The 26304-nt window shown below is 43.8% G+C and overlaps 1 protein-coding gene across 1 annotated transcript; it reads left to right on the forward strand.

Annotated features, from left to right (window-relative positions):
* Positions 1 to 1683: 1683 nt before the first annotated feature.
* Positions 1684 to 25064, forward strand: LOC133368457 (uncharacterized). The gene is made up of 11 exons (XM_061592721.1): positions 1684 to 2222; positions 6285 to 6406; positions 7514 to 7559; positions 8801 to 8838; positions 8934 to 9541; positions 14995 to 15100; positions 17117 to 17263; positions 18545 to 18605; positions 19792 to 19961; positions 20927 to 21029; positions 23610 to 25064. Exons 1-11 carry the CDS (start codon positions 1970 to 1972, stop codon positions 23705 to 23707), a joined length of 1752 nt encoding a protein of 583 aa, XP_061448705.1. The 5' UTR covers positions 1684 to 1969; the 3' UTR covers positions 23708 to 25064.
* The last annotated feature ends 1240 nt before the right edge of the window (positions 25065 to 26304 follow it).

The following is a 26304-nucleotide window of genomic DNA, read 5'->3' on the forward strand; positions in this document are numbered from 1 at the left end:
TGCTGTGGGGTGATGCAGTGAGGCTAGGACAGCTCTCAGCACCCTTAAACAAACTATAGTTCCCAGGATTCTTTGGGGGAAGCTATGACTGTTTAAAGTGGCATAATACTGCTTTGAATGTCTCATGCAGATGGAGCCTAAAACAAAGGTGGCAAGCCTAGCTCCTTCTCCTGAAGAAGTAGCCACGGAATAGTTAGTGTGGGTAGCCAAGTTTGAGTCAGGGGCTACTCATGAGTGCTCAGTATTGTGCTCCGCTCGTTACACACATGTAAACAACAGCAACAAATTGCCTCTGAGCATGTGCAGAGTGCCTCTGACTCTATACTGAGTAACCATGCTCACACAAAGTGCTCATAGCTCAGAGTGTGCAGAAGTTCCCAGATTCAGTCTCGGGCATCTCCATTTAAAGGGATCCGGCAGACCCTTGAAAACCGCTGCCCATCAGTGCAGGAAATAGTGCGCTAGGAGGGGAAATAAACAGACTTGATGCAAAGCAGCTTCACGTGTTGGTAATTCTTCCCTGTATAAAACAAAGAGCTTTGGCTCAGTGGCAGAGTGTGTGCTTGGATGTAGAAGGTGCCGGGTTCGATCCAGTTAAAAGTTTCAGAGAGCAGGTGAAGAGGAAGGGCCTTTTTCTGTCTAAAGGCCCATCTGCACTACACATTTAAAGCGCTACTGTACCACTTTAAATAGTTGTGGCTTCCCTCAAAGAATCCTAGGAAATGTAGTTTGTGAAGGGTGCTGAGAGTTGATAGGAGACCGCCCTGTCCCCCTCACAGAGCTGCAATTCCCAGGATTCCTTTGGAAGAGGGATTGACTGTAACACCACCCTGGACTGTTAACGTGGCATGATAGTGTTTTAATGATGTGTGGGTGTGGCCCATGACCCTGAGAAGCCACCGCTTCCCAGCGTTGCCCAGGGATAGGAAACCTGTGGACCCTGAGATGTTGACAGAATAAAACTCCGGTCATCCCTGCCCACTGACCGTGTTGGCTGAGGCAGGTGAGAGAGGGAGCCCCACAGCTTCTGGAAGACCACAGGGTTACCATCGCTGGAGCAGACGACACTTGCGCAGAATGACTAGTCATTGCACATTCCTATGTTCACGCAATCGGGACTGCAGGCAGAATGAGTAAATTAAACTGTGTGTATCCTTTGAGGCAGTAGCCACTAAAGAGTTCCCACTGTCCCCAAAGTGGTCTCCTCATAGCTGACGGTCTCTCTGGGCTTCTGAAAGAGAATGGGACTCCACTCCAGCAAAGGAAAACAGGCAGGGTGTGTGGATGGGAGGCAAAGCAAGTTTTTTTTGAAGACCCAGAGGCAGGGAGCGCACGCCAGCTGTGAGCTGGGTGTTAAGGTGCAGTACCTTGGATTGCAAGGTCTGTCTCTGGGGTGCCTGAGTCGGGTAGCGGATCAGGTGCAGTTCTGGAGTGCAAGATGTTTGCTTCCACTTACACGCTGCTTGAAAGATTTTTTTTTTACTGCTGTTTAATATTCAGATTAGCTATTTACCTTATATCCTCATGTTGTTTCATTGGCTTTTGCCTCCTACGTTATCTGTCAGTCAGCTGCTTCTACAGCTTAATTGGGAAAGAGGGTGTGGTTTCTTATTGACAAGTGGCGTCTCTCTAGATTTACCTGGCCATTATTTTTTTTTTAAAAAAGTAGGCAGGAAACCAACTATGAAACACCCAGAAACAGCTTCCAGAGCCTGACAGGTTATAATCCAGATTCATTTTATCCTGTCAATGTATTTCCCCTGCTTGTATGAGTGAGTACAGCCAGAAGATGTTGCATCTACCAGCTTCTGCCTTTGGCAAACAGACAACCTAACCGTGGGTGCCATCCAGAATTCCTCCCAGCCGGTGGGAGCTTAGTTGGGACAGCGAAGCCGGTCTTTGGAATACACCTTTTGCTATGAATAGGAAAGTGAGCCTCGTCTAAGGAATGTAACCTGTTTTCTGCACAATGGAAATGCTGCCAAAGGTAATTTGGTCCGATCCCCAGCCAACGATAACCAGCCCAGATATCTGTGCCATGGAAGGTTATGGCTACGCCAGAGGCCAGGGGTCTCCTACGCCAGGAGAAACAGCCAGCCCCAAAAGCTATTTTCAGCAGAGTCCATCTTTACCTGCCTCTGGATTAACTGAATTCAGTGGTGTCGATCCCGTCACCTGGGATACATCTCCATCTAAGACTCAGGCACTGCCTGCCGTGAGAGGTGAGAGCAAGCCCTTCTGTGCATGTTTGAATGCTGTCATACAACATGATTTGCAATCATTTCACTGAGAAATGAGAACGGATTGATTTCTGAGACTTATTGTGGTAGGGCTCTTAGACAACTCATGTTTGTGTGCAGGAGAAATCCACAGGAGATTGTGACCTTAGAATATAGGAAGTGCTCTTCCTGTACAGGGAAGGGCCATAGCTTAGAGGTAGGGCACCTGTTTTGGATGCAGAAGGTCCCAGGTTCAATCCTCAGCATCTCCAGGTGGGAAAGATCCCAGTCTGAAACCCTGGAGACTTGCTGCCTGTCAGTGTAGACAATATTGAGCTAGATGGACCAACGATCTGATGCAGCATAAAGCAGCTTCCTATGTCCTATATACTGTAAGTGTGTTGCAACCCTTACTGGCCTCCACTGCGAGGGGGATTCCCTAAGGTGTTTTGTGAAGAACAGAGAAGTGCCTTTTGCACATCTGCATTGTGCAGTATGATTGCGCATGCTGCGTTAGACAGAAGGGTCAAGCAATTTGACAGTGACTTTCGTTTGTTTTCTGTCCTGCGTTCGTGATGTTCACACATGCCACAAACAATAGGAGAGAGGCTCAAAAGTGAATTGTCAGTGTCATTTGTGAAAGCACTATCATTGTAATGAAATACTATTATTGTTAAACATTTATATAAGTTCAAAGCACTTTGCAGACACACTTTATCAGTATTCTTTCCAATACCCCTGTAAGGTACATAAGCCTTTTTATCTCCATGTTGCAGGTGGAGGCCAGAAGTGAGTAGTTCGCTTAAGGGGCATTTCTGCACTGCAAACGTATCTGTTTCATACCACTTTGACTGCCCTGGCTGCCCTCAAAACATCCTGGGAACTGTAGTTTGGCCTGAGAATGCACTTTTAGAGATCCCTGGCTCCTCAGAATTAAAATTCCCAGCACTCTCTGGTACAATGACATGGCGATTAAACCAGTTTCATTCTGTTGTGTAGATATGCCCCCTTATGAGCAGGTAATGATGGAAGGATCTGTCAATTTCACTTCTCTCCATTTCTCCTTTCTCCAGTTCTCCTCATGTTCAGCACTGAAGTGTGAATTTTGTTTGTGAATTCATTTTTGTATGCAGTTCTGACTAATCTACACATTTTGTGAAGCAATTTCTCCCAATATAATGCATTTTTGTATGTTTATTTTCACGAATATATTCATTTTTATGCACACTTTCTTCTAATATATGCATTTTCATCATTGTTTGGAGAACTGCATTGCAAAATTCAGAGAGGAGCAAATTTCGAAGGACGGCTGTCTCATACTATTTCAGAAAGTGCAAATTTGATCATTCAGCTTTAAATGCAAACTGAATCGAATTTCTACCCCATCCCTTGGTGCAAGTAAGATATGAAAGAGTTCACAGCTCAGTCACCTAACCAATACACTACCTCAGTTCATAGAGCATTTCTCCCATCAGATGTCATTTCCTGAGCATTTTCAAGGCTGTACCAAGAACAGAATCCTGTATGGACAAAGTGGTGAATGCTATGGAATGCGGACCCAAATGCTGCACTATGGCAGAGACATTTAGAGTGGAAGGTTACACCTCAACCTCATGCAACTTTACTCAGTGAAACCTCAGCCCCCTCCCAGCTCAGTTCTTGGTTCCTACATAGAGATGGGGGAGAAATTCAATTCAGTTCACAGTGAAAGGGAAGTATATCTTATTTGCACTTTCCTAAACCATACACAAACCGAAACATGGCCATCCTTCAAAATTCACACTTCTCTGCATTTTGTAGATCTCCAACCCAACCATGTTTACAAAAACACGCATGTTAGGGGAAAGTGTGCATGAAAATGAATATATGAGTGAAAATAGCATGCAAAAGTGCATTAAATGATGAGAAAGTGCTTGCAAAAATGTGCATAGTGGGCAAAATTGCATACAAAAATGTGTATATTAGGAAAAAATTGCACTGTGGTGACAAATTTTTACTAGCACTTAAAAAAATAGCAAACATGAAAATGTGGAATACTGAATTTAAGATTGGAAAAATGAGAAATGGAGGGAAACTGAAAGTGACAGATTGGCCCCTCCCTATTTTAGGACTGGAACCTTCATTGGATTCGAAACAGATTCTGGGCCAAAAATTATTCTCTGTTCCCAACTTCCTAAACGTGTTTGAAGAGAGAGAAAAAGGAGTTCTTTACTAAGGTGTTTTCACCATTATTCCCAGGAAGTCTTTTGAGGGCCAAGTATTTTGAAACTGGCAGGCCTTCAAGGAATTTCCCGTTGCCAGTGAATATCCTGTGCTGGTGGCCTACATTCTGCTCTGTGCAATCCACCATTGTAGCAAAAGCATGTCAATCGCCCACTCAGATGAGGTAAATAAAAGCATATTGCAGGAAGCACTCATTGTGGGTGGGTGGTGGAGTGAGGAGGTACATAGGAGGCTGTCCTATACTGAATCAGACCATAGCTCCATCTGGCTCAGTATTGCCTACTCTGATTGGCAGCAGCTCTCCAGGATTTCAGACAGGGAGTCTCTCCCAGTCCTACCTGGAAATGCCAGGGATTGAATCTGGGACCTTCTGCATGCAAAGCAGATGCTCTGTCACTGAGCTACGGCCCTTCCCTGCTGTTCCTACACAACACTCTCCTTCCGAGAAGAGAACAAGAGTAGTAATGAGCAGCATTCCCTGCCAAAGGGCATATCTGGCCAACAATGAGGACTTACCTGTACTAAAACCATGCATTGCTTTTATACCACTTTTGCTGTCATATCTTCCACCCAAAGCAGTCTGGGAATTTTACGTTTGCAAGGATGTCGAACACTCTGCTAGAGAGCTCTCCCTCGCAGAACTAGGGTAGTGGCAGAGAGCTGTGAAACACTGAATACATCAGCAGTAGCCAAAATGTGGTATCCAGCTCCCATCAGGCCTTCCCATTAGCCATGGAAGTCAGAGTCCAAAAATATCTGGAGGGCACTATGTTGGCTACCCCTGGGATAAATTAGTTTGGCTGTGGGCTAGGCTGCCAAGTTTCAAAATCCAGGGGGAACCAGCAGTTGGTCCGAGGGTGTCCAGAGGCCAGGAAGAGGGTGTTCAGCAAGGCAGGGCCCTCTCCTGTCTTAACCATCAATGGTCAAGCTCTGTCATGGAGTCCAGGATTTTATCAGGCTGGGTAGAGCCCGATTGGTCCACTTGTGCCTTCAAGTCAATCATGACTTATGGCGACCCTAAGAATCAGCGACCTCCAATAGCATCTGTCGTGAACCACCCTGTTCAGATCTTTTAAAAACTGGTTTATCAAATGGCTTTTGCATACTGCTGAGATAATATAATAGGCGTATAATAGACGTTCTGTAAATGCATGAATGAACAAGCCAGGTCAGGTGACTGAGTGCTGCCAATCAAGTCAGCTTCAGCTTATTTGTTTCTTATTACATTTAAATGCCACCTTTCACCCAAGGAGCTCAAGGGTGGCATACCTGGTCCTCCCTCCCTCCCCATTTTATCCACACAACAACCCTGTGAGCTAGGTTAGGCTGAGAAGCCTAACCCAAATAACTTTCTGACTGAGTGGGGATTTGAACTCTGGTCTCCCAGGTTCTAGTCCAGTACTCTAACCATTATGCCACACTGGCTTTCTATTGCAGCCCAGATGAAACTCTGGAATAACACAGTTCAGTCAGTCTGTAAAACCTATAGCAAGAATGCAATTCTGGTGGTGCAGGAAGTAAAGGACTGGTCCCAGTTCAAGACAGCCACTACCACCCTGGCACCTTATAATTACAGGGTAACCAGTAGAGATTTGTTCATTTTAGGGGTTCCACCGTCATCCTCCCCTCCCATGGAGATGCAAAGGTGACCAAACTTCCCTCTTTTGAATTCGTTTCATACGCACAAGTCTCCAGACACTTTAAGCCAGAGGTTTTTAGGGGACTCAGAAGCATTGTCCTCACAGAGGCATGGTGAGCTTTCTTTCCTACTCTCGAAGGCACGGCCTTGATTTCATCGCTTTTGTCTAAAGGGTCATCATCTTTGGGTTTTCTTTTTTCCAGATTCAGCATTGACTGCTGGTGTCCCTCGGAAGCAGTATGTGGGGGTGAGGGTAAAAATGCCAGTGTGTGAGTTGCTGAGGAAAATACGCCTCTCCAAAGGGACAGAGTCCAGTGACATCAAGGTAAGATGCCCCCCTCTTCCCGAGCAGAAGGACGAGAGGGCAGAGGTTGGGCTCTTTCCAATGTGGGAGGCTCATTGCACCTTCTCTGGTTGGCTAGGACATGGGGCCAACCCCAAATATTGTGATCCCCAAGATGAACACACTAAATGGCCCATCCCATCCCTTCCATTAATGAATTACATATTCTTCCTGTTTACCTCTGCCCCACTTCCTTTCCCTTCCTTTGTTGTCTTCTCTATGTCAAGGACCGCCTCTCCCTATAATGTATGTACCAGCCCCGACCCTGAGCTTGGCATCGTGGACTCTTCTTTGTGTGCCCTCTCTAGAGGAGGTGCGGAGAGTGGCAACATGAGAACGAGCCTTCTCAGTGGTGACCCCCTGTTGGTGGAACACTCCACCCAGGGAGGTACCCCTGGCACCACCATTATCCATCTTTAGGCACCAAGCAAAAACGTCTCACTTCTCTCAGGCATTTGGTTCTTAACTTCGGAAGGGTTTTGGAGGCCTTCTCTTGTTTAGCCTTCTTAGGAAGGGTTGCTCCACTACCTATGTACTCTTTTGTTTTTAACTTTATATATATATAATTTAACCTTTTGCCTTTTAATTTTTTATTTTTGCCTTTGAGTGCACATATCTGTGTAGAAAAGTGACTAACAAATTTAACTAATAAATAAATGTATATATGTAGGGATACAACCATTTGTCAGTTTTGGTTAACTGAGAGAACCAGTCGTTTTCCAGTCTTAAATTCCATTCATGTTTCTGCAGCAATTTGCAATTTTTTAAAAAAAGCAAAAAGCAAAAAAAAAATTCTCATGAAGATTCTTCAGTGTGCATTTCTCCTAATAAACACATCTTTGTATACAGTTTTGACTAATGTGCACATTTTTGCAAGCCATTTCTCCTCATTTAGCTGAATTTAAGACTGGAAAAATGAGGAATTCGGAGAACTGAAACTGGCAGATTTTGTCCATCCCTAATTACAGCTCCTATCAGACTGATGAGAGTTGCAGTCCAAAGTATCTGGGGGGGGGGGCAGGCTGAGGTTGATCTATCTAACCAAAGTGGATAATGCCCCCAATACCTTCTTCTTTGCCTTTGCCTTAGGAAACGCCTGGAAAAGTGTGTACCAAAAAGACTTCAAAAAGAGCAGGTAAAAAAACACAAAAACCCGCTCCTTCGTATACAACCAACTTTGAGCAAAGTGTGATCTGGGAATCAGGCGACAGTATCATCTGCAGCACTACAAAAGGAACCTGGGCTGGCTTTTTTGTTGTGTCCATTGGCAATGATACCCCTAAAAATAATATATTTCTGACCCAGGGTTTATTCTACTAGGAATCAAAAATAGAGAAATATCAGTTCACAGCTCTGTTTTCTGTGTTTGTTTCGGAATCCTGGTGGCTTTACCCTAATAGCAACTGCCTATTTTCTATCAGATGGTCTCCAAATGTTGTTCACCATCTGGAGCCTGGTGACTAAGAGACTGAGCTACACGTTGAGAAGTCCCAGGTTTGAATCTTGCACAAACTCACTAGTTAGCCTTAGGGAAGTCACTCTCTCTCTCTCAGCCTCAGTCCTCTCTTCTACAGTATGGGGAATATTGTTAGCAACAATATGGATTTGCCTTGAGTTGTTGTAAGGTTTGCAGTTATGTAACGCATACAAAGCACTTTGGATACTTGAAAGCGCTTTGCGCATGTTATGGTAGGTCCTTGCTCAGTGGAAGAGCACCTGCTTCACATGCAGAAGTTTTAAGGTTCAATCCTTAGCCAGTCAGGCACCTTCCTACTTTCCAATGTTCCTAAGTATTATTCTTACTACTACTTATTAGTATGACAAATAAAAGAGTCTTGCTTTGTGGCACCTTGAACACTGATGGGTTGGCTTATGTTTTTGTAGAATGAAGTCTAAACTATATGGAGTCTTGTCCTCAGATGACAGATATATAGCCCCACACAGCACACTCTCTCTTTATTTCACACACATGGGGGAGGCGACCATTTACAATTAACAATAATGCAATTTTCTTAGGTTTGCCACACTGATTTAACAGCCGTAGTGAAAAACAGAAATCCCTACTCTCAGTTGAGACCTAAATGAGCAGGGACAAATTTGCCTATAAATTCAAGTTCAGCATGGATAACTCCAAATTTCACATGGGAGCTCTTTGGTGAAGAATGATGACATCCAGTCAGCAGCAGAGTATCCTGGGAAATGGATATCCTTATTTATTATAGAGCGCTTCACATGTGTTGTAAGTGCTTAATAGCAGCTACTGCTTGGATTTGTTATGTGTGCATGAGTGGAATGGCCAGGATTCTATCTTGCATGCTATCTTTCATCATTTTGGCAACTGAATACATGTGTACGTTTTTCCTTCTTCCTGTACAGGAAAAAAAAGAGCTCACTCGGAGAGGCCTTACAAGCAAGTATGTGGGCCATTTTGTCTGTTCCGTAGCCAGCATTTCCCAAGCAGATCAGGGCCCAGCCCTCACGCACTCACTTCTTTCTCTTTTTTTCAAAGAATAGCCATCAGGCAGCCTTAAAGAGTGTGGAGGACTTGGACATCCTAGTCGAAGTACTTCAGGAAGACCTGGACGAGAGCCATTCCAAGCTAGGGTTGCAGTTGCCTATGCAGTGTGAGCTTGGGGGCGTGTACCAAGAAGCTGCCGCCGGCAACCCACAACCAAATGGAAACTGGCTAGGAAGCAGTTGGGAGACAGATGGAATCCAGTCTTTCTCCACTCCGGGCACATTACCCCATCCATGTGCTGAGAATTTCTATGGATTTGATTGCAGAAAGATGCAACAACGCCAAAATTCTTGTGTAGAAGAAAGACCCTGCCTGGTGGAGAATGGGGCTGTTGTACATCCTAGGGAGAGTTTCCAAGGCTTTGGCAGGGAGATTAGGCCTCATGGCCAATATCCACTGGGGCATGATTTGCCGGAGACTTTGGAAGATGACGCAGCTGCCTTGTATGATGAGGGACACCCAAAGTCAAGTGCAGGTTCTTTTGTGGGCCAGGAGGCCGCTGGCATTTCTTTGTTCCAGTTCCAGCTCCACCGTGAGGAGAGTTGGCTAAGGAACACCTCAGTGGACAAGTTGCTCACACCAGATAAAAATGGCAACAGGTTGGTCAGAGCGTTGGGTTTGTGCCCAACAATATTCAAAAAGTTGTTAGAAATCTACCTCTTTTGTAAGTCTTCTCCACTGCTACACCCTCGAGCAATTTAATGGTTATGTCCCGCCCCGATCCCTACAACCTGTTTTTCTCTTAGCTTCTTTTTTTAATCCACCATGATTCACCGGTACAGCATGAGAGTTGCTGTGAGTCCCTCCTTGCTTTCCGTATGTTGTTGTTTTAGCACCACCAATGTCCATTGCAATTTACAGACTGACACGGGCAAAGAAAGAACAGAAAAAAGACAGTTCCCTGCCCCCAAGGAGCTTGCAGTCAAATGCCAATAGCTGGGGAGCATGGAGAGGCAAGAATTTGGTAATGAAAATGGACAAATGCCATGGCATGTACATAGGCTTCAGAACACTCAGTTTAAACCATCCAATAAAGGGCTCCTAGATCTGGAGGGAGATGGCTGCTTTATACCATTGGTCCATCTAGCCCCATATTGTCTACACTGACTGGCAGTGGCTCTCCAGGGTTTCCGACAAGAGTCTCTCTCGCCTCCATTTAGAGATGCCAAGGATTGACCCTGAGACCATCTGTACACAAAGAAGGGGCTCTGCCACTGAGCTATAGCCCTTCCCTTAAAAATAAAGAAAGATGCTTGTTCTCATGCCCTAGGATAAAGAGCCAATTGAAACGGAAATGCAGGAAGCTGCCTTCTAGAGTCAGACTAGGCACAATGTTGTCCACTCTGACTGGCAAAGGCTGTCCAGGGTTTCAAGCAGGGAACATTTCCCCAGCCCGACTGGAGATCCCGGTGGCTGAACCTTGGACCTTCTGCATGCAGAAGATTTTGCTTAGGTAGGGGTTATGTAATCACTAGGTAACACTACCCAAATTGTTTTCTACTTATGCTTTAACCAGTGCATTGGCTAAAATGAATCTCCAGCATGGCTAACAGAAGGGCCACCATCCCTTGTTCTGTTTTTTTACTTTTCCTCTCTGCCTTACAAGGGTCCCGCTTGTGTTCCACTTAGCATTGGAGGCAGAATAGCTCCAGCAGACCTTGGGGCAACCTGAGGTCCCTTCTGCACCCAGCATAATCTAATAGCTCAGCCTAAATAATATTTCCTGCATACCTCTGGGAGACTGCCACAAACTGAATCCATCCTGGCCAGGTTTTTCTTCCTCATACCCCTCTCCCTCTTTATATAAAAAAACAACCCTTAATACCTAGGCCGAGCCAGCTGCCCTCCAGATGTTCTGTACTACAACTCCCATCAGCCCCAGCTAGCCCAAAACAGGCAGGTAGCACCCTGTTGAAGGCTGATCTAGCCTGAAAAAGATTTCTAGATAACATGGAAGCTTGCTTGCTGCTTTGTAGTTGGCCCTAACAGGTGGACGGGAATTGTTATCCCCATTTTGGAGATGTGTTTGGGAATAAGCCCTCTGCTTATCCTCTTGACCCTGGCGCTAGCATTAATAATCTGCTTATCGCTGCCTTCTTGATTTGTCGCTATTGCTGTGCTCTGGCCAGCAGGCGCTGACGGTGCTTCTCTGTTTGCCTTTCTTGTTTCATTTCTTATTTTCAAATAAGCTGGTCATCAATCTGCGTGGGAAGCAGCATGAAAGGCCATTGATAAGGCAGAGGCAGGACTCTTCCAGGGAACTCGGGAGAGCAAATTCACAGGAACCAAAACAAAAGCAGTGGCAGCAGCAGCAGCAAGTCACTTCAGCAGAATGAGGCATATTTAAACTGCAAATATTTGTTTCTCAGATCTAAAATGAACAGAAATCTGTTGCCTCTTTCAGAGCTGAGCTGGAGTGAAAGTGAGGCTGTGCCTTATTTTGAAATGAAACTGGCGTTGAACCAGCATTCTGCTGGGGGTGTCTTGGGGGTGGGACTTGGATAGGAATATAGAGCATAGGGTGGGATGAGTTTGTCAGTTTTATTTATTTATTTATATTTATTTATTATTTGATTTAAATCCTGCCCTCCCTCCTGGCAGGAGCCCAGGGCGGCTTCTCATTTTCTCATTTCTTCTTTGGTTTCTCATTTTTCCAGCCTTAAATTCAATTCCTCAGATTTCCGCATCAGTTTATGAATAAAAGTGTACAAGTCCTCTAGAAAATTCTAGTTAGTACTTTAGTCTCCTAATATATACACGTTTGCAAGAAATTTTCCCTAATATGATGCATTTTTGTATGTTATTTTCAGTAGTATATGCAATTTTATGCCTACTTTCCACAAATATACACATGATTTTTATACACATGGTTTGGTTGGAGAATGCATCAAAAAAAACTTTGAAGGATAGTTGTGTTTCAGTTCATGTGCTGCTTTGGGAAGGACAAATTATGTAGGTTCACAATAAAATGCATGGCAAGATGAATGTCTCGTCCACGCTTGTCAAACCCACCCTGCTTATTTCAATGGTTGAAGGCAATCCACACATTCATACCTTTGCACATATGGAGAAGTAGACTCCATTGAATTAAACGGGGAGCCCCAGATGTAGGTTGTTTGCTCGGCTCTAGACTGGAATGATATGCCATACAGTCCTATACAGAGCTTGGAAAAGTTACTTTTTTGAACTACAACTCCCATCAGCCCAATTCAGTGGCCATGCTGGCTGTGGCTGATGGGAGTTGTAGTTCAAAAAAAGTAACTTTTCCAAGCTCTGCTCCTATAACTATTTACTCAGAAGTAGGTTCCAGTGTGATCAATGGGGCTTATTCACTACCAAGTGTGTTTAACATTGCAGCCTAAATCTTTCATCTGCGCTACAAAGAGACATGCCCAATCAACTGCTTCAATCTGCAGAACTGGCCCTGTTACAGGTGTCATATCATACTCTTTCTGCACTTGTAAGAAACCAGTCTTTTAGTGTGCCAGCCCAGCACCGACACTGATGTTAGGCAGGCGCCCTCGCTGTACTCGTTTGGGCACCTGCTTAAAACATTTTTTGTTTGGGCAAGCCTATCCAAACGTGCAGAAGATGAGATTTAAACACGTCTTTTTAGCCTGTTGTTGATTTTAATTATCTTCTGGATGTTTTTAAATACCTGTTTTTAACAGTTTTTTATTGATAATTTTGATGTTCTGTTTTTATTCTTTTATAAACCGCTTAGAGGTTTTCTTACAATCAAGTGGTGTATGCATTTTTTAAAATAAAAGAAATATTAATGCTACTTGAAGCTGGTTTAATGGTTCCCCCGAAGAACTCTAGGAGAAGTAGTCTAGCTGAGAATACGAGATCCTGGTCCTGAATTAACTTCCCTGTTAATTCCTCTCCTCTCCTTTCCTGCCACTTGTATTCAATAATTCTCCATAAGAACATCCCTACTGGATCAGGCCAGAGGTCCATCTACCCACAGCGTTTTGCTACCCACAGCAGCCAACCAGATGCCCACAAGAAGCCCATAAGCAAGGCATGAGGGCAACAGCCCTCTGGTGTTGATGCCCTGGCAGCTGGTGTTCAGCGGCACAATGACTCCAGACATGGAAGCTCCATAGAGCCACTGAGGCTAGTAGTTGGAGGTTCTGTGCCCATTTCTGGACTGCAGTCCAGGGCAGGAAGAGAACCAAGAGGCAGAAATAGCAGGGATGCACATCCAAGCTAAACATTAGGAAGGTGCTTCCTAACAGTGGTGGCTGGTGCCCATTGGGGCTGGTGGGGTGGAAGACAGGGGAGCCCAAATGGTAGGTGGAGCCAGAACGAATGAGAGGCAGAGGCACCTCATGCTAGCTTCATCCCCGTCCTCTTCCCTGTGGAGTTCTACAAGGGCAACACGGAGACCGAGGAGGACGAGGAAGGCAACAGGCAGTTCTACCCCCTGGAGTGGTTGTAAGTAGGAAGGCAGACAGGTGAGGACTGGCGAAGAGCAGACTGAGCAGAGCTTGGAAAAGTCACTTTTTTGAACTACAACTCCCATCAGCCCAATCCAGTGGCCATGCTGGCTGGGGCTGATGGGAGTTGTAGTTCAAAAAAGGAACTTTTCCAAGCTCTGAGACTGAGATTGGTAGGCCAGCGTCCCATTTGCCCTAATGGACCAGACTCCACTGCTCCCTAATGGTGAGAGCTGTTTGACAGTGGAACCTTCTGCCTCTGGAGATGGAGGGCTTTCCATCCCTAGAGGTATTTAAGCAGAGGCTAGCCAGGTATCTGTCAGGGGTGCTGTAGCTGCAAGATTCCTGCGTTGATCAGGAGGTTGTGCTAGATGTTGGTTCTGATGTCAGTGGGGCGGTGAATCTGCTCTGGCTTTCAGCACCTTGGACAGCTTCTTGAAAGCCTGGACCAGAACCACCAATGTCCCTTCCAATTCAGAAATTCTTTGATTCTATGAACCCTCTGCTAAGCCCGAAGTTTAGACAGAGGCCAATTTCTTCCAGAGGGCCAATTCTACATTGTACTGGTTCTGGATAATTAACATAGTGGTGAACTGGCACATACATGGGAATGGCCGTATCTCCGTGGTAGAGCATCTGCTTTGCATGCAGAAGGTCCCAGGTTTAATCCCCCAGCATCTCCTCCGAGAGGAGACAGGAAAGGTTCCCTGTCCGATGTTATGGAAATATGCAGAGATACTCAGCGTCTGAGCTGCGTGTATGCCAGTGTGTGTATTTAGCTAAGAAGCAGGCTTTTACCCTGCATTTAGGTCACTGAGACAAGACTTAGTCAAATAAGAAAAGGTACTTTATTTATAGAAATACATAGTAGATAGGAAAGGCGTACCTAGTTCTAACTAATTAACTAAGCAAGCTGGAGGCGCAATGCCCAGACTTGCCCAGACAAAGATGTCTCCTCTCTCCTCGGATGGTTGAAGGAGACAAAGGAAGGAGGGGCAGGTCAGCTTCCCTGAGCATATTAGTTTACAAGGGAAGGAAGTTGGTAGAGAAGAGCACAGGTAAAGGTAGGCCAGCCTAGCCAGCTGGAGGACCCTCACTCTATCTTCCTTCTGGAGTACAAACAAAAGAACCCAAACAGGAGCTGCTCTTGCCCCACTGCCAAAAACCTTGGAAACATTATTCTTAAATTGGTTTTAGGTATTTTTGGTGATGTTTTAATTGTTTTAATGCTGTAATGAGTTTAATTCTATTTTAAATGTAGATTTTTATATGTCCAAATTATATGTACCCATTTTTAGTTGTACGCTGCCCTGAGTTCCAGTTTTGGAAAAAGGGCGGGGTCTAAATAAAGATAATTTAATAATAATAAAAGACGCTGTCAGTGAGTTAGTGTTGTAGACAATAGTAAGCTAGATGGACCAACTGTCTGACTCAGTGCGACATATACAGCTGTATGAAAATGTCTTTTAGCATTTGCCCGGCTGCAACTGAAGCTCTCTTCTGATTTTGAGCTCTCTCTTTGCCCTTGCTGCTTAGAAATACCCTTCGTGATTTTACAGAGGCGCTTCTAAACACCAGAACCAAGGTCCTCTCTTTGTTTTTCTCCCTAGGCTTCTTCACAAGGCCGTTGCACAGGGGGAAAGGGCCCTAGCATATGTGCTGGCATGGAGGTTTGCACATCTGAACATAATTGACGGGAAGAATGAAGAGAAGCAGGTATAGCCTGAGAAAGGCATAATTTCACTCAGAGAGCACCAGGTTTGGTGGAGCCCCAGAACCTGTTTTTAATTAAGTACATCTTCGCAAGAACAATGCTTAGTATATACAGTTCATTTGCCAAGGCCACACTTTCCTGAAATAAATTTTACCTTGTGCCTAGGATGTCTGCTTCGTTGCTCTTAAACGTAGTGTTGATATCCTTGTCCAGATAGCAAGGGTATGTCTGGCCCTGCCATAAGGCAGAATGAGGCAGCTGCCTTAGGGGGTGGGGGCAAGACAGAGCTGTGTGCGACATCCATGGCTTGCCCTGTGCCCCCCAAGCTAAGCTGCTTTCCTCAGATATGGCGGAAGACACTCTCCTCTTGCCAGTGTTGAAGTAAGGTTGTGTACACGCCATATATTTGCAGCACATCTCGCCCCCAAGAATCCTGGGAACTGTAGTTTACCCCTCACAGAGTGACATTTCCTAACACCCTTGGCAAACTACACTTCCCAGTATTCTTTGGGGGGTGCTTTAAATGTGTGGTGTGTACCCAGCATAAGATTCAGCACCAGTTTGCCTGGCTTTTGTGTGTGGAATCAAGAGAGGATGCCATCATGTCCTTCGGCTCAAGCAACAAAATGTCTTGGGCTGACCCCAGACAAAGGGTCAACTGTACATGTTGTGTAGGGGGGAATAGGATCGTGGCAGCCAAAACTCTGTATGGAGCCTATATGTATAGGCTCTGCATAGATCTTCAGCTGAATGCCTGGATGTCCTGCTGCAACGGACTGGCTTTCCCCTTCTCATGCATTCAGGATGCCCTGTTTGTTGTTTGAATAAAGCTATCGATGCCCAAGACCTGTGTTCAGGGAAATCCCAAAATATGCAGTAGAGCCCACCCCATATAGGCATTCTCTATGCTCACCCCTTCTCTTCCTGGGAAGGAGTGGGGTGGTGCTTTCCCATCTGCCTTTGCACTTGTTCCTCTGTCAGTGGTTTCTTCTGTATGAAACGTCATATTTACCTGAAATATCATTTTACCCACTGTTCTTCAACTTTGGCTGCCCAGATGTTCTTGGACTACAATTCCCATCATCCCCCGCCAGCTTAGCCGCTTGTTAAGGGATCATGGGAGTTGTAATCCAACAACATCTGGGGACCCAAAGTTGAAGGACATTGGTCTAATCTCATATATTTCCAGTTGATCACTACGCTCTGCAGATGAGGGCCTCCTGCAGATACCATTTTATCAGGAGGTCCGTACCGCACAACATAGGAAGTGGACCTTTAATATAATGGCACCTACCCTTTGGAATTCCCTCCCCTTAAGCATTAGACAGGAACCATCTCTGTTATCTTTTCGGTGCCTACTAAAGACCTTCCTTTTTCAACAAGCCTTTTAAGTAGAGACCTTATCCTAGTCTGTGTCTGTGTTGGAATTGCGTTTTAAGATGTTTTTAAAGATTTTTTTTAAGATTTTTTTTTAAAAAAAAGATTTTTAAAGATGTTTTTGTTTTTAAGATGTTTAAGTTGTTTTTAAAAATGTTTTTGCTTGTGTTTTCTAAACATGCTTTGTTTTTAATGTTTTATAGATGTTCTTAGTTTTTTATTGTTTGCCACTCTGAGCTCTTGGAAAGAAGGGCAGGATATAAATTTAATAAAAAAATAAGTAAATAATGTCTAGGTAGACATTATTTGTTTGTTTACTAAATTTATATCCCGCCCTTCCTCCCAGGAGCCCAGAGCAAAGGTGGGGAAACTGTGGCCCTTGAAATATTCTTAGGCTTTAACTCCCATCAGCCCCAGCCAGGATGGCCAATAGTCAGGGATGGGATGGGAGTTGTAGTCCAGCAACATCTGGGGAGAAGGCACAGGTTCCTTACCCCTGGCCTAGAAGTAAACATTGTTGCTTGCTAAATTGCTGCAGTTGCAACTGCAGTATGAAAAGCACAGTTCTAGAGCTGGCAATTCCATTTCAAGTTGCTCATTTGGGAATAGTTCTCATTTCTCTCTCCCCCCCTCTCCCCAAGACTGCCTTGCACATAGCAGCTGGAAGGAACCATCATCTCATTGCCAGTGACCTCATCTCTCTGGGTGCCCATGTCAACGTGAGGGACAGTTCAGAGAAGACACCCTTGCACCTCTGTGCTGAGAAGGGCTATCTGAAGGTTCTGGAAGTAAGTGGACATTGAAAGAGGGGCCTGGTTGGGTTGGACATGTTCTGTCGGAATGCCTCTCCCGATACGAACCGGCTCGTACACTACGGTCTACTACGAAGGCCCTCCGCCGGGTCCCGACGCATAGGGAGGCCCGGAGGGTGGTGATGAGATCTAGGGCCTTCTCAGTGGCAGCCCCCGAATTGTGGAACAGTCTCCCCGAGGAGGTATGCTTGGCGCCGACACTATCATCTTTTCGGCGCCAAGTTAAAACCTTTCTCTTCTCTGAGGCATTTTAATCTTAGTTAAATGTTTGTAACTTGGTTTTAGATTGTGTAGTTTTTATATGCTTGTTGTATCAGATTCTGTAATTTTATTGTATTTTATGTTAACCGCCCAGAGAGCTATTGCTAGTCGGGCAGTATATAAGTTTAAGAAATAAATAAATAAATAAATAAATGTGCTTTTAAATAAAGATTTAAAAATCCATGCCAAGGAAGCTTACTTTTTGAGCAAAAAACAGGGCATCCATGTGCACTACTTCACAGAGGCCGGTCCTGTTTCAATGGCAGGAAACCTTTGGCCTTCCAGATGTTGCTGAACTACAGCCCCCATTATATCTAGCCAATGGCTATGCTTGTTAGGGCTGATGGGAGTTGTAGTTCAGCAGTATCTAGAGGGCCACCAGTTCCCCCCACCTGCTCTATTTGAAGGGCTTTCTAGTCCAAGTAGAGTTTAAGAACCCTATGAAAGAACAGCAGGCAGGCACACACAGGTAAGGATAAGGAAGAAATTTGGTTCACATTTAAAGGCACACCTACCTAATCCCCACTTTCCAAAGCAACACGCAGACTGAAACGTAGCCATCCTTCGAATTTTGCGCTGCTCTGAATTTTGCAGTGCAGTTCTCCATGCCAAGCAATGTGTTCAGAAATGCATAGACTAGGGCAAAGCATGCATATAAATGCATATATTAGTGAAAATAACATACAAAAATGCATTATATTACGGGAAATTGTTCTGCAAAAATGTGTATATCTGTAAAAACTGCATATAAAATATATATTTGTTAGGGGAAATTCACACTAAAATGCTGGTGAATATTCATGAAGATTTTTTTTAAAAAAACCACAAATTGGTGCAGAAATGTGGAGAACTGAATTTACGATTGAAAAAATGAGAAAGCAGGTGAAACCAAACCTGAGAGACTGTTATTGCAAATATGGATTTTTGGTTCTCTCTGGCTGCAGCCTGAAGTCAGGTTATATAATATCTGTAGACATATCTCCTTTTTCATGACAGGTGTTGAAAAGCTGTCAGGAAAATGGCATCCATGTTGAAGTAGACGCAACTGACAACCAGGGTACGTGGAGAAGTGATTGTGAGGACAGATTTCATGGTGACGTGATGGCCGGCTCACACTCACAGACCGCATGGGATGGCATTTTGATGAGGACAATGTCCTGTGGATGATGTAGAAAATGTGCATGCATGAGCAGCACTGAGTCTAGAATAAGCTGTCATGTGCAAGCTCCCTATAACTCCCATCAGCCCCAAACAGCATGGCCAATGGTCAGTTGTAGTCCACACCTCTGGAGGGCACCACATTGGCCAACCCTGAAGAAGATTGGTACTTGTAGAGCAGGGATAGGGAATCTTTTTTCTGCCAAGGACAGCACTCTCTTGGGGGATAATCTGCCAAACTAGAAATGCCCTTAATTTGTAGCATGCAGCTACATAGCTTGTTTTTCCTGAAATAATTACAGATATGGGAAGTCCTGTTTTTACTGGGGAGGCAATGTGTGGGGAGGGGAGGCTTATCTCTTCACTCCCATACTGTTCATTGTGATGGGCTCCTGCTGGGAGGAAGGGCAGGATATAAATCAAATAATAAATAAATAAATAAATATTTTTAATGAATTCTCCTAGCCACCAGGGATGCAAGAAGGCATCATTTCCCCTTCCATCCTGTATTCATTGCATGCAGCACTGTCTCCATTCCGCTGCAGTTCATCTTCCACCAAAACCAACATTATTCATCTCACTATCTGCTGTGGCTACTTTATGTATTTTATGTAATTAATTATGTAAATTATGGAAGTTACATTGTCATTATGCCATTCCACCCTATTCATTTCAATGCAAAGGAAACACAATGCAAATTTGGAGAGAAAACGCAATCCGTTACCTGTTGTTTGCAAAATGAAAGCAACAACAACTGCAAATTCCTATCGATTGATTTCCCTTCTGGAAGTGGGATAAATAAGCAACCATCAACCATTTCCTCCCCTGCCTCTCTTTTCATTGGAATTCTCTGACATCTCCACTAGATGCGCATGGGAAAGGACAGGATCCCTGCTCCAGTCACAGTGGGGCAGGGAACAGGATTTTTTTCTCGTGTTGCAGGTTTCCTTCTGTGAAGCAGGCTCCCCACCATCACCACTTATAATTATTGAAGGAAGAACAAGATATGTAACTGTATGCTAGATATTAAGCCTATGTCTAGTTCCCCCCCATATCTAATGCTCCCTTTGCACCCTCTTACACAGGCTTGACACCATTACAGTGTGCAGCTTTGGCTCACTGTACACATGCAACAGACCTGGGAATCAGCCATCTTTCCCCTGAGGCCTGGAAGCTTCTGAATCTCCATCAGGATCAGATACTGAGTGGCATCAAGTGCTTGATGCAAATGGGGGCTGACCCGTGGTGGGGGCAAGTAAGTGCTTTGGTCTCAAATGGATTTGTATGTTGATTTTATGGTGGATTTGGTGGGTTTTCTTCCTGTCCATGTCTCCCTAAGGGGCCAGAGGCTTTTCTCTTTCTCTCTCTTTTTTTTTTAAGGATATGCATCACAAAAATGAGGAAGATGCCAGTTTGCATAAACTTTGCACATGCTCATTTGTATGTGTAGATGCACATTTAGATATAATTGCTGTCATTTAAATAGGAATACAATCCATCTCACCATAGTGGGGAAGACGCCAGGTGTCTTGTGTGCCTACCTGGCCAGCCTGCTGTGCAGACGCTACTCACTGTTGATGGAGAATTTTAAGGCCTGTTCTGCTCTTCCTTCTTGCGGTTAAACCAGACTTGAATGACACAGCCCTTCAAATAGAGGACTGACAGCCCTGCAAAATACGGGACTGCTCTCTGTAAAGTAGGACACATGACCACCCTATTATGAACCCATTTATTAAATGCTCTTTATGCAGACAGTGACAAGCCTTTTCAGTGGTGGCCCCTCATCTGTGGAATGATTTTCCCAGAGAGATGTGCCTAGTGCCATCTTTGTCAATTTGTAGGTGCCAGGCTTTTTGTTTACCCAGGTTTTTGGCTAGTTAATGTTGCCTCTTATGTTGGTGCTCATCTAGTAGGGTGGATAGGACTTGGTTCTTATTAATATGTTGCTGGATGAGCGTTTTATGGATTTTGTATTGTACTTGTTTTAAATTTTTGTTTTTAATTGTTTTTAATGTGTTGTGGGTTTTTTTGGCAAGTCCCTTTGAGACTTTTTAGGGTATAAAGCAACTGAAAATGAAATAAATTATTATTATTACTATTATTAATGTATTTATGTTCTTTTTGTCATGTTTTGTTATGATCTGCTGTGAGCATAATGTAGATAGAAAAGTGGAATACAATTAAAGGGACTATATATGACCTACCGTTTTCTTTTCCTAGGGAACAAACCCATCAACTCAAGTTTCAAATTATTTTGCAAAAGTCCAGCAAAATAATGAACTGATGTGTTTTTTTCCAAACTCACAAGCCCCAATGGCAGCAGGTAATTCTGTTGTGTTGGTGAAAAGGGTGGGGGGTTGACTGCAAAAGGCCTGGTTGTTTTACCTTTTTGTGGGTGGCTCCTAAGTACAATAGATGAAGGGGACAATGAAAAGAGAACAAAGTATGCAGTACTAAATGCACTTACTTGGGAGTAGGGATGTGGGAGAAATTCAGTTCAGTTCCCATTTAAAGGTGAACCTACCTAATTCACAGTTTCCTAAACAAGTAAAGAACCACAACACAACAATCCTTTGAAATTCACAATTCTCTGAATTTTGCAATGCAGTTCTCCAGCAAACCAGTGTATACAAAAATGCATATATATTGGGGTAAAGTGTGCACAAAGGCATCACATACAAATAATAATATAATAATAACATACAAAAATGTGTTATATTTGGGAAAGCTGATCTGCAAAAATGAAAAAATGCATACAAACTGGGAGAAATTCACACTAAAAAGCTGATGAATTTTTATGAGGACTTAAAAAAAATAACCACAAACTGATATGGAACTGTGAAGAACTGAACTTTAAACTGGAAAAATGATATTGACAGACTCGCCCATCCCAGCTTGGGAGTAAGTTCCACTGAACACTGCTGAGTAAATATCCACAGATTTGCATAACAAGGCAGATTTAGCCTGCCTTGCATTCTCTTCCATAGTGTTATTAACTGTAAGACATGATTAAACAGCAGTTTTGCTAAATAAATTATGAGAAATTTGGGGTTGTATCCAACAACGTCTATGCATGAATTGAATGGACTTCTGCCCCCATAATGGAGCTTCCCCTTTTTCTCTTCCCTCTGTGCACCCCCATGTGCCTCCAGTTCTGATGTGGAGGTCTGGAGGACCCTCTGAGAGCAGATTTGGATAGGTCCAGGGGGAGGAGAGAAAGGGGAAGTCCTGTTGCACAAGCAGAAATCCATTCATGTGATGTTGAATGCAGAGCTTGGAAAAGTTACTTTTTTGAACTACAAAAAAGCCCCAGCCAGCATGGCCACTGGATTGGGCTGATGGGAGTTGTAGTTCAAAAAAGTAACTTTTCAAAGCTCTGGTTGAATGTAATATAATATAATATACTATATTTATTTATTAAATTTATGTCCCGCCCTTACTCAAAGAAGGAGCCCAGGGTGGCAAACAAAAACACTAAAAGCACTTTAAAACATCCTAAAACCAAAATACTTTAAAACATATTAAAACAAAACATCTTTAAAAACATATTAAAACAAAACACCTTAAAAATGTCTTTAAAGAAACAACTTTAAAAACAACTTAAAAAGAAGTTCCAACACAGACACAGACTGGGATAAGGACCCTACTTAAAAGGCTTGTTGAAAGAGGAAGTCTTCATTAGGCACCAAAAAGATAACAGAGATGGTGCCTGTCTAATATTTAAGGGGAGGGAATTCCAAAGGGTAGGTACCACCACTAAAGGTCCGTTTCCTATGTTGTGTGGAACCGACCTCCTGATAAGATGGTATCTGCAGGGGGCCCTCACCTTTGGAAGGCAGTGATCAACTGGGTAATATAAGGGTTAAGACAGTATTTATTTACAATTGCTTATACATTCCTGGTATGTAAGAGCAAAAAGAAACCAAAACACTATTCCACTATTACTCCACTTTATTTGTTTGTTTTTTTATATCCCACCCGTCCTCCCTAAAACATCTTAAAAACAGACTTTAAACATCGTTAGAAACATATTTAAACAAAAAAGCTTTAAAAACATCTTCAAAAGTAATTCCAGCACAGACACAGACTAAGATAAGGTCTCTACTTAAAAGGCTTGTTGAAAGAGGAAGGTCTTCAGTAGGCACCAAAAAAGGTAAGAAATGGCGCCAGTCTGATATTTAAGGGGAGGGAATTCCAAAGGGCAGGTGCCACAACACTCAAGGTCCATTTTCTGGTATTTTTTTCCTGCGAAGTGAGCCAGACCTCCCACGGCTTTTCCTATGCTCAATACAGACATGCATACCAGCAATTCCAACTCCAGTTCAGTCAATTGCTCAATGTTGCTCATCCCAACATAATCCAAGTGTGCTGTGTCTTTTTGTATTTTTTTAAACATTGCATATCCTGTAATTAAATGAAACATACATCCATTGCCTTTTTAAAAATTATTTTAAAAGCCCAGTCTATACTAATAAAGTCGCAAAAAAGCTCTAGGGATTGGGGGCAAGGAGGGAAGGTGAATTCATGATGTCACCAGACACCAGCCAATCAGTGCTTTGCACAGCCAGCTTCTGCTGCAAATGTGCATAACCTAGCCCCAACGGGCTGTAGGGGACACTGGAGTCCAACTCTTTCCCCACTTAGGATATTCTTAAACATTCCCCCTGGCTTATGGGGCTTCACTTGCCAGTGCCTCCCTCCCAAGTATATCTTTGCAACTTTCAAAAGCAGAAATGTTTTTTGTTTTTATAAATAAAAGCTGGAATCCTTAGGAACTGCAGATTCTTCAGCCAATGCCACGCTCTTCAGCTTTCCCAGGGTTATGTGGAATCCTGGGTTATGCATAGCCCTTGCCCATGATCACAAAGGAGACTGACTGCTTTGAATACTTTGTTTTGCCCAGGATTCCAGCTTGCTCCCTGGACCAGATGGAACGTCCCTTCTGCATTTACAAGGAGAAGAACTGGAGCTACCAATGGTTTCGCTTCCAGGTTTCCTTGACCATTTCGCTGAAGATGCCACGTAAACAGAAGACTGAGCACACCAGGTAGTCATGGATGTCCTAGAGCACTGGTGTAATGGAGCAGATGTGCTTCAGGGGGCTGGGATTGCATACTAGGTGATCCAAAGCCTCTAGAAGGCCTCCATGAACTTTAAGAAGTTGGAGAACCCATTTCTGCCATGCTGTTGGCAAAAGAACAGCTCGAGAACAGACAGTAAAAGTCTTTGAACATGTGAAGGCTTGGGCTATGCTGGAGACATGTCTTCAGAAAGGTTACAGTAGAAGACCACTGAATAGTATAGATAAGAAAGGGTAGCATCCCCCCCGCCAAACCACATGTGCTAAACAGATAAAGAGGCCACCAGGACCACCGTCAGCCCCCATCCCTGAGGTTCCCCACCCCTGCCTTAACTGATCCTGCTCTCAAAATACCAAGTGCAAGAGATAATCCTCTGTGATGGATGGTGGTCCTTCAAGCAGTCAGTATTGAGCTTAATGGACCTGTGGTTTGATATCCATAGGCTCACAGAGACAGATTTTATAGCAGTGATCACAGAATTTGGAAATCTAGCTCTAAAGAAGACATAGGGCTTTCCTGCATTCACCTGTGATCATTAGTTCACAAATATTTGTTTTTAATTATTAGGTCACAAATGTGTTTGGCATGAACTTGGGGAAAGCAAAGCAAAGCAAAACAAAACAAACCTTGCTCTGAGCATGTGTTTCCAGCAAAAGCCGCAATCCTTCGTTATTGATGCAATCAAAGTTTACAGAGGTTGTTTTGTGTGTGCATAACAAATGGGCAGACAAGTCTGGAACTGTACAGATGGAGCTGGACAAGTGACTCATCAGGCTGTGTGAAAACTGCTTCCCAATACTTTTGGATACTGAATTTTTGGTGCAAACTCTCAATATTATGTGGAAACAACCAACCCCTTCAATTCTGTGCTGAATGCTGGTGCCTGTTCCCAGTAGAGAAGAGGCACCAGCAGCCAAAGTGACAGGATTTATGCCTGCAGTCAACAGCTGTTGAATTGAGAGGGGGGTTAAATCTTGCTCAATTTATCTGCATGCACCCTAGGACCACAAAGAACTTCTTTATACAGTGAGGCAAGCACACAAGAAGCAGAGGACCAAGAGTTAACAGTGTAACACATTTCTTTGACCAGCCCCAGAACCTTTGTAGCTGGATATCAGTGCATTTGTAGTGATAGTTGTCTGTCACCAAGTTGTTTGGTGATCCATTTTAAAAGCATGCGGCAGGGCTTGAAACAGCAACACCTTGGTCTTAAATGCAAGCCTCGCTACTTTTGGTAATAATACTCACTTCCAAAGGAAGTGTGCTCAGGGTTGCAGGATTGCAGGGCTGGAGGGCTGAAGCACAGCTGTTCTTTGAAATTCGCACTTATCTGAATTTTGTGATGCAGTTCTCCAACCAAGCAACGTTTACAAAAATTAATATATTAGGGGAAAGTGTGCATAAAAATAAAAATGTTAACGAAAATACCATACAAAAATGCATTATATTAGGAGAAATCACTTGCAAAAGTATGTACGTTAGTTAACACTGCATAGAAAAATATGCTTATTAAGAGAAATTTGCACTAAAATGCTGGAGAATTTTCATGAAGATTTTTTAATAAAAAAATCACAAATTGCTGCAGAAATGCGGAGAACGGGATTTAAGGTTTGAAAAATGAGAAAGGAATTATTATTATTATTGTCTTTATTTATACCCCGCCATCCTTCCAAAACTGGCGTCTTCCAGATAAAAAAGACGTATAATTAAAACATACAGAGTCTAGATTAAATTAAAATTAAACTAATTCCAGTATTAAAACCATTCAAACTTACAGCGAAAAGAGAATCAAAAAACCAGTTTAAAAATGGAGGAATTAGGCATTAGCAATGCAGTTCCCATCAAGCCCTATCTTTAGCTGCCGTCAATACCAAAGGCTTGTTGGAATAGAAAGGTCTTTGCTTGATGCCGGAAGGACTGCAAGGAGGGGGTCATTCTTACATCCCTAGGAAGGGAATTCCAAAGCCTAGGGGCAGCCACCGAGAAGGCCCTATCGTGCTTCCCCACCAGTCGTACTTGAGAGGGCGTGGGTATTGAGAGAAGGGCCTCTCCTGAAGATCTCAGGGCCAGGGCAGGTTCATACAGGGAGATACGGTCTGAAGAGAACCAAAATGGACAGATCCTTCCATCTATCAGCTTCCCAAGCTGGTTCCAGCTAGCCCAAGCACATGAGTATGGGGTCGGCATGGGGCGTACAGTAACTGCTGTGCAAATCTAGACACATTAGCTCCAGATCTACATGATCTTAATGCAGGGGCAGGACATCTTTTTCAGTCCAAGGACTGCATTCCTTTCTAGGCAACCTTCCAGGGGGCATGCCCAGAAGCAAAAGTGGGTGGAGCAACACATGTTAATTTACTCAGACATCCATCTCCATCTTCAATTAGCAGAGTTCAAAGACACATTCTAGCCAGGCAAAAATACTCACTGAAAGTGCAAAGGGGTGTGGCTAGAGGTGTGGCCTGGAGAGAAGGGGTGTGGCTAGGGAGGGGTGTGAGCTGGGGAAAGTCCCGAAGG

The sequence above is a fragment of the Rhineura floridana genome, chromosome 12, assembly GCF_030035675.1.
Source record: "Rhineura floridana isolate rRhiFlo1 chromosome 12, rRhiFlo1.hap2, whole genome shotgun sequence".
Taxonomy (NCBI): Eukaryota; Metazoa; Chordata; class Lepidosauria; order Squamata; family Rhineuridae; genus Rhineura; species Rhineura floridana.